Source organism: Nannobrachium achirus (assembly GCF_963921795.1).
Source record: "Nannobrachium achirus genome assembly, chromosome: 18".
Lineage (NCBI taxonomy): Eukaryota > Metazoa > Chordata > Actinopteri > Myctophiformes > Myctophidae > Nannobrachium > Nannobrachium achirus.
In genome coordinates this window covers 38,803,574-38,812,975 of record NC_137825.1, presented here as the reverse complement: position 1 = coordinate 38,812,975, position 9,402 = coordinate 38,803,574, and the positions used below count along the sequence as shown (strand labels likewise).

The 9,402-nt window shown below is 42.4% G+C and overlaps 1 protein-coding gene across 2 annotated transcripts in view; it reads left to right on the top strand.

Moving 5' to 3' along the window:
• plce1 (phospholipase C, epsilon 1) overlaps window positions 1-9,402 on the top strand; it is a 142,347-nt gene that overhangs the window by 74,619 nt on the left and 58,326 nt on the right. For both annotated transcript variants that reach the window (XR_013962992.1, XM_080747797.1), the window contains exons 8-9: window positions 3,775-3,929; window positions 4,320-4,487. Coding sequence is in view for 1 of the 2 variants with exons in the window: in XM_080747797.1 (XP_080603923.1) it covers window positions 3,775-3,929; window positions 4,320-4,487 (323 nt within the window). In the remaining variant the exon portion in view is untranslated. The remainder of the gene's footprint in view (window positions 1-3,774; window positions 3,930-4,319; window positions 4,488-9,402) is intronic.

Genomic DNA, 9,402 nt, shown 5'->3' with positions numbered 1-9,402 from the left:
TTTTCTGGCCACAAAACCTTGTTGGTATAGGTCCACATTTCAATGTAAAAATGATTACAACTGCTTGCAGTGTTTGGGATTTAAATGTATTTTATGTGTCCTAGCACAATTATTGACTATGCGTTTCTTTGGCAAATATCATCCCTAGGTCTGTACAGTTTACATAAACTACCTCTGGTCTTTCTCTCTAAGCTATGCAGTGTAGCTGGATTCTGCTATAGTGATCAGTGTGATACAGAACATGCACACCTGCTGGAACTGTGTAAACGATGCAACTCCACTCCCTCCACTTAAAACTTCCTCCCAATCTCTGTCTTAATCGCTCAGTCTCAGCGCACCCCCATCTCTCTCTTCCACTCTTGTTTCCTCTCTCTCTCTCTCTCTCTCTAGGGATGAGCCTTTTTTCTCTTTTCTTTTTGAGCGGTGGTCACACCGTCTCCATAGCGTGGCCGTGTGTGTATCCGTCTGTGTGTGTGTGTGTGTCTGTCTGTAGCCTCTGGTGTATGTAGGCTGAGTAGTACCCTGGGTGACCAGAGAGGTGCTGTTGAGTCTAGCCTGGCCTGTGCATCAACTGCAACACACACACACACACACACACACACACACACACACACACACACACACACACACACACACACACACACGCACCCCCCCCCCCCCCCCACCGCTCAGTTCACACGAGTGTGATTTTTAGGGAATGGAAGATTCCCATAACTTTCCAGTGGAGGATGTTATAAACCTGCAATTTATTTTTGCTGTTCGTCCAGCTGTCTGTAAGTCAGATTTGTGCAAAGAAAATATTTTACTCCTACATCTTTTGTTCAAACCTCATGCCAATCAGTACACTACTACACATTAACTCTAGTCATGTAATAAAGATGAATAAAGAAGTAATGGGGGAGTGGGCCATTTTGCACAAAATCCTACAAATCATTAAAAGCTGAATCCGATTGCCGTGAAAAAAATTTGCACGTACACAGTAGCCCAAGATATATCTGACTGGCCCCCCAAATGTTTCAAATCGGCCTCATGGCGGCATTATAACGGGTAGCACAACAGCCTGGGTAGGCAACCCGGTCTGGTGGGGATCTGCGCTCAGAGGAGTGCAATCTTCGATTTATTTTTTCTCTCTGACTGACTCTTCCTCTCTCAACACACACACACACACACACACACACACACACACACACACTCTCTCTCTCTCTCTCTCTCTCTCTCTCTCTCTCTCTCTCTCTCTCTCTCTCTCTCTCTCTCTCTCTCTCTCTCTCTCTCTCTCTCTCTCTCTCTCCCTCCCTCAGAAGCTCTTAAGCCAGATCCACAAATCAAACTACAAATAAGTTTTTGTCTTCCTGCAGAGCAGTAACTGCTGTTACCATGGCTACCTGTAGCACATCTCAATGGTTACCCAGGACATAGGCCATTGTGTGCGTGCGTGCGTGCGTGCGCGTGCTATTCCATGTGTCTGTCAGGCGACAATTACCACAAGGTGTGTGTCTAATTCCTGGTACTCGGGTATGGTTTGTTTTTCCCAGTGCAAGCCTTCATGGCACTGCCCTGTAAACAAGGTGCAACACATTAATCCTAAATGACATAATCATTGGACCATCAGGAAAACGGGGTGCCTGGGGGCTCAACCAGTTAGTGCCTTGACCACCTGCACCTTGTGAGTTGTGAGGAACCATGTTTGCATCGGACTCCTGGTATGATGTTTTTGTGTGTCTCCTCTCTCACACTCTGCCTTTGCTTTCCTGGTGTGTCTACAGTTTCCTACCTCAGTGTTGCTCAAACCTTTTCATCTCAAGTAGCCCCATAAAAGATCCATTTGGAACCCCTCTTTTTTTAAGAACCACTGTCTTAACCCCCCAAAAATGGAAAATAAAAAAGCTCAAATAACCACTGTACATCACAACACATCGTGTTGCAACAGATCGTGATCCTGTGGATGTATTTCTGCTATTATGACCAGAATGTCCAGAATAGGGACTCTATAGGGTTCATGTGTATACAAAGAAATACAGAATGATTCCACTGAATCACTTAAACTTTAGATGACAGTGACACATGACTCTAAAGACCATATTTGCTAAATGGCAGAGAGCTGCTATCGTGGTTGCCCTCCATCGGTCAGGTACACTGACGAACCTCCAACCAACTCCAACCTTTAGTCACTGTCGAAGCAGTTAGTAGGATTCACTCGATGTTCATCAGAGTTATACAAACGGCATTCCGATTTTCAGCTTCTTTGCCGTGTGTTTTGCACACATGCAAGTCTGTGTGTGTGCGTGTGTTTGTATGCAGGCAGTATGTTTGGATATACCACTGCAAAGTGCAAAGTCCAGCAGAGCTGTTTCTATCTCCAAGGGAGGGCAGTTTCAGCTTCACCCAGCTGATGGCTGTTGAGATGGTCATGATGAGTGTCATGATGACGATGTACATGGAAATGTTTAAGACCTTGTGCTGGTCTGGTAGCACAAGCTCCAATGTAGACCGTCCATTAGTCCTGTGTTAGCAGTGTGTGTGAGTGCGTGCGTCTGGCTGTCTGTGCATGCGCGCGTGTTCCCTGCTGTCCAAACACACAGACAGGCTAATGGTCCGGTCTGCAACTCAAACACAGCAGCTGAGTGGAGATCGATTTTTGCTTCTCTCCAGTGACTGAGGTGTAGTGAGTCATCCGAGAGGGTAACCGTTAGAGAGGGCAGCTTGTTTGTCCCCAACATTTATAGACACAGGTAGGAGTCACGTCACTCACCACAGTGAGAGTACTGAATCGATATTATTGACTACGTCAAAGGTAGCCTCGAGAGGAATCCCATTTACGATACAACAATCGTCATTGGAACTGAATCCTTTTCCTCTTGGAGCTGTTAGCTTATGGGTTAAGAAAGAGGTCCTCCTTGACCGGTTTAGCCTGACAGGGGAGTACTGTAAGTTAAAAGGCTTAGCAGACCAGTCGAATTTTCCTTTGTTTTGTATAAACTTTTAAACGGTTGCATCCTTTATTAGGTAATAAAAGGAGTTGTACTCTAAGTAATGAGTGCCTCATCTACCAAAGGGTGAAATGTTAACAATTTGGTACATCCGTGTTTATTATTACAAAACATGCATTCACCACTTATGCCCTATGCGTCGCAATGTGACACATTGTGAGCTTGAAGATATTTTCAAAAGATTTTTATTTATACATTTGAAAACGTCTGAAATGCGTAACTTGTACTTGTACATTTCGATACCAATACTTGTGTACTTTTATTCAAGTATATTTTGAATTCCGGACTTTTACTTTACATTGCAGTATTGACACTGTTTGATTAGAAACGGTCTCTCTGTTAGGCCTGTCACAATTATTACATAATCGTCTAATTGCAATTATTTGAGGTAATCGTAATTATTTTGAATAATCGTCATAATCGTTTCCATGTTAAGAAATGTTCATATAGTTTCAAAGAGTAGTGGAGTAGTGGAGCAGATCTACAAGCTAACAAAGCGTTGCATCGCAACACGTTCTGAGCTTGTAGATCTGCTATTTCCACCATCAATGTTCCTTTTAAGTATAAAGTTGTCAAATATGTCAGTAATTTCTTTGTATATTTAGGTTATGTGTCATATCTGCCATGTGCATGTGCAACTTCAAAGCCTTCAAGCCAAACAGAAATGTAATTGTCAACAACAAAAACGCGATTGGATCGTTAATCGCAATTATTTGAGTCACAATTAATGGTCATGTAAAATGTCATAGTGGTGACATCCCTTCTCTGTGTCTCTGTGTCCCTGCAGAGCGTCAGCTGGCCAGCAGTATGACCAGCAGCAGCTCTCTGCCTCCCAGTGTCAGTGGGATCAGCAAGGAGCTGGCCGAGCTGCGTCATCTGGTCCAGTTCCCTGAGGAGATCGCATGCATCCTCACCCATCAGGAGCAGCAGCTGTACCAGCGGGTGGGTGGGAAGCACGCACGCACGCACGCACGCACACACGCACGCTCGGGACTCGAACCCACAGCGTGCTGTCAGGCTACATTGAGCCTAAGTGCCCGGACTGCTACAGTACGCCAGCAGTTTGAATTTTGACTCTTGACAGTAGTAAACCTACACATAAATCCCACATCTACTCTGCAAAGATTGGGATTCATTCCTGTGCAGTAATTGTTATATTCAATCAAAGTATTTTCCATCAGTTTTGCTTCTTTGTTTTCTCGGTCTCTTTTTTTTATTCTTTTGTTTTATTCTTGTGTACACATGTTCCCTGAAGATGTTTTTCTTTTCAGGGAGCATCTCTGTATTTCGTCTCATTTAATCCTCCGTCTGTCTGTACATCTCTGTCTCCAGGTCTTTCCTCTGGACTACCTCTGTTTCCTCACGCGAGACCTGGGCAGCCCCGAATGTCAAACCAAACGCCACCCCAACCTCAAGGCCTCGCTGTCGGCACCCGCCATGCCCACCCAGAATGCACAGCGTAGCAACGCCGTGGAGGACCTGGTGGCACGCTTCAATGAGGTGAGGAGAGAGATCACTCCCAAGGGAATTCAGAGATTCAGAGATTGCCGTTTCAAAAGTGGTTCAGTTCCATGTGGCTCAGAATCGCATGATCCAAGTAAAGAGCCACCTACCACTCGTGAGATTAGACTTGATTCTGTAGGATTTCAGGCAGTTTAACTCAGCCGTATTGTTGATGTGATCAGATAATACGCAATTAACTTAGACTCCATTCCGTGCTCAGTTTGTTTGAAGCTCCTTGATGCGTCGCACATTTTTGGCACGTTCACTGCCGAACCATGCTTGGAATCACTGCCTTCTAAGGGCTGTGCTGGCTTGAACCTGCTCAGGTTTACCCCCGGGTTTCTCTCTCACACAGCCAAAGCGCTGGCTCAGTTAAATCATAATTTCTCTCGATTCACCCTCTCTCTCTCTCTCTCTTCAGTCCTAGAGGACTCTAGGGGAAATGTCTTTAGAAAGGTTAAGTAAAAGAGGTAAGGTGACATTAATAATAGTCTGATGTTAAATAACGGTCTGAGAGGTGGAGGCAGTGCTGACACACAAATGTTAAGAAGACAAATAGATGTATAAAAATAGAATATAGGCAGCATGAACTTTGTCAGATTTAGAACATAGCTGACTTTATAGACCATAGATTTAGTGGGGGAAAAATACTGATACATTTACATGGCATCCATTCCTCAGAGAGACTGTAAGACTATCCTACAGTACTTGTGATGTGATTCTAATTTTTGGGGGGAAGCACATTTAAGCTGCTGTAATTTCCTATACTTGAATTAATTCTGTTGTATATACTGTACCAGTCACACCAACTTAACAAATCATAACATAAGCACATGCGCACACACACACACACACACACACACACACACACACACACACACACACACACACACACACACACACACACACACACACACACACACACACACACACACACACACACACACACACAGAGGTGTGTTGGTAATTAGGGTAAAGTTACACTTGAGCTCTGAAGAGTCTTTTATGCTGAGTGATTCTGAGCATAAACTATCAAAAGAATACAGTACTGTTTGCACACACACACACACACACACACACACACACACACACACACACACACACACACACACACACACACACACACACACACACACACCGATATTGGTAGACCCTCGTGAGTGAGAGTGATGATGTCATCTTTATGTTGCATGCCTTTAACATCAGCTGGTTTTCATTTAAGTCAGGGAGAAAAGAGACAGAACCAAATAACAGTTTTCCCTTAATGTGCATTCTATCCATATATGGGCATAATGGAATGAGTTTCAAATGACATCATTAGATCCCTGTGGGTCACTGACAAATCCTTGAAATGACTTTGTATCTGACATTCAGCATCGTACCTTTGGAAAGTGACAGTATACGTATGTATGCACCGGTAGCTCTTTGAGGGAGAGCTAATAGTGCAGTGATTGTGGGATTGAAATATAATATGGTTATTTCATTGGTAGGTGGTTTGAATCACGTTTAGATTGTTGAAATAGTGTGTGTGCGTGTGCGTGTGTGTTGGAGGAAAGACTTCTGTTCCAAAGTGATTGACTGCAAACAATTATTACAAATTGTCCTTTTCTTTCTTTTTTTAAAGAAGAAGAAGAACAAAAACAGATTTAGTTGACAATAAATCGCTTGGTCGACAAAATGATACTCTTTCGTACATACATACACAGTACCCCACTCCCCCTCACTGTTGAGAGAGAGAGGCCTATGAAAGTAAATAACCCTCTTTCAGCAAACACATTGTTGTTTAAGTGTTGATTCTGTGACTTTTCGACCCATGTATGGCAGTTGAGAGAATAGGATGGAGAGAGGTTATTGAAGAGAGAGGGTTTGTTCCTGTCCAGAGCGTTTAGCTTTGACAGGCACAGTATGTGCTCATGTGTTGAGTTTGTAATAGCTCCCTGTCAACCTTGGTTATGTAATGCATGCATCAAGGGGAAACTGACCCCCATAGTTCAACTAATAACATACACACAGAATCAGACAGACAGACAGACAGACAGACAGATGTACCCGACATTTGGACATAGATGCGGGCATGCACACACACACACACACACACACACACACACACACACACATCAAAGTGAGGTCGACTTGTACTGGGCAGTGCAGACTCTTCTCGTGACGGCATGTAGTACAAGTTGGCACTTCGACTCACTGATCCTGCTGCCAATCAACTGGGTCAGCCAAAAAGGACGCATGTGTACACACACACACGCACAGTCGCACACACACACACACACACACACACACACACACACACACACACACACACACACACACACACACACACACATACACACACCGCGCACACACACACACACGCACGCACACGCGCGCGCGCGCGCACACACACACACACACACACACGCACACACGTTTTTGTTGTTCTTTCTTGCTGTCACATTCAGTCTTGTCTTCCTCTTTTCTCTGTGTCTGAGTTTCATCTCACTGCTCTGCTACCTTTATAACGTCTCTCAAGCACACGGCTGTGCACAGACACTTTTATTGGTGTAGAGCCATCTGGAATAACATAAGAGATGCCAACTATGTGCTGCCATGTACCCACCATCCACAGCCAGGGGTGCCCACATTGTTTCCCATTTGGCCATAACACAAGTAGTGGTGTAAAGTAACTAAGTACATTTACTTAAGTACTGTACTTAAGTACAATTTTGAGGTATTTGTACTTAACTTCAGTATTTCCAATATCCAATACTTTTACTTCTACACTGCTACATCTCAGGTCCAAATATTGTACTTTTACTCCACTACATTTGTTTGGAAACTTTAGTTACTATTGCTTTGTAGATTTTGATTATTATTACAAAACATATGTTAACCACTTCAACCCTATATACATTTTGGTCCTCAAAACTCACAACTGTGACCTTGTAGATCTGCTATTTTCAAAGACGTTTAAACATTTGAAAACTTGAAATGGGACATATGGGAAGAATGAGTACTTTTTGTACTTTAAGTACATTTTGATGCCAATAGTGGTACTTTTTTACTCAAGGAAATTTTTAACTCCAGACATTTACAGAGTATTTCTATATTGCAATATTGATACTTTTACTTAAGTAAAATATGTATATTTTTACTTAGTATAATAATACAACACAAGGGCATGTTACTGCTCATCCTCACATTGACATGTTGATCTTAAATTTAAGACATACTAAAAACTAAGATGGGTCATGGGTGTAGGAGAAAAAAATATTTTTAGATTAAAGATCTGAATGAATAATACAGATGAGAAGTAGTTGGATAACTGAGAAACACATCCCTGACTTATAATTCTATTAAAGCCACAGATTTTGTATTTCATCAAATAAAACTCTTTAGATTTTACCCAAATACTGTATATTTTAAACGCCTGAACCCATTTCAGGCGTTTAAAATATACAGTATTTAACTCATTGAATGCCCTTTTCAAGATGGCCGCCAAGTACCAGGATGCCACGTTCCTAAATTTCTAGTGCACGGATCAATTTTTAGTGCACGGATCGTGCATGCCCATGCACCATATATGCACCATATGTGTAGTACTTTTTAACAGCTTTCAAACAAAAAAATCCGCTTGGAAATCCGTTCAGGCATTCATGAGATAGAAGCCTTCAAAGTCAGACAAAACAAACACTGCCACCTTCCTAAATTTCTAGTGCACGGATCAATTTTTAGTGCACGGATCGTGCACGCCCATGCCTAGATCATGCACCATATGTGTAGTACTTTTTAACAGCTTTCAAACAAAAAAATCCGCTTGGAAATCCGTTCAGGCATTCATGAGATACAAGCCTTCAAAGACAGACAAAACAGCCATTTTTGAAATTTTGAAAGATGTTTGTTATGGGGCTAAACATGCAATTTCGCAATTGCGATCATGCCTAATACATTTGAGGCATTTTTAGAAATTTTTTTATAAAAAAATTTTTTGAAAAAGAATTTTTTTTTTTTTTTTTTTTTTTTTTCAAAATGGCTTCCAACTCGGGAAACTCGGGCTGTGGCAGCCTGGGAGTACTGTAATAACTCGTGAAACTCGTGCCTTGGCAGTCAATGAGTTAATATACAGAAGGGAAATGAATTCTTTACAGTATTTTAACAGAAAATTGTATAACTCAATAAATGAAATGACCTCAGTCACCCAGTTGCTGTAAGTGACTTATGCAAACCGTCTTATGGAATGGTCATGCTACAGTACGTGTACATTTCAAGTGAGTGGTGTTCATGCTGTGCTAATATTTAATGTGAATTTGAGATGTTAGTTTGATGGTCCACGATGTTAATGCGCAAACATAAAGCTGGTCTCAGGCACTCTGCTTATCATGGATGACGACATGCTTGTTACAGTAACAAGCAATGTCAATAGTAGAGGTTTGTATGGAATATTTATAGAACGACAGTACAGTACTACGTTGAAAGTTGAGTTGGTATAGTATATATGCTGTACTGTATATGCAAATGTATGCCTGTTTACGTTTGTCCTGGCTGTGTTGCGTGCGTGCCTGTGGCTGTCTTTTTTTAGTCTCTCTGTGAAGTCGGCCTCTGGTGAGCTTTAGGAAGCCTGTCCTCTCCATCCTTACATAACCCAGAAATACTATCTGTGGGGGGAGGGGGGGGGGGGGGGGGGTTTATTGCCTGCAAGGAGGTTAGGGAGTTGAGGTTGTTGCGTGTGTTTGAGAGTGAATGCATTTGTGGGGGTTTCACACATTGCACACAAAATGGAGACAGTGTGAGCCGGGTGCTATCTTTATATTACAAAAGAGTAAGTGATCTACTTCCGGGTCATGTATCGCTAACTTAAATACCAAACCACTTGGCCAAGATGTACTACATATGTACTAAATATAGCTTAAAAATTCAAACACCC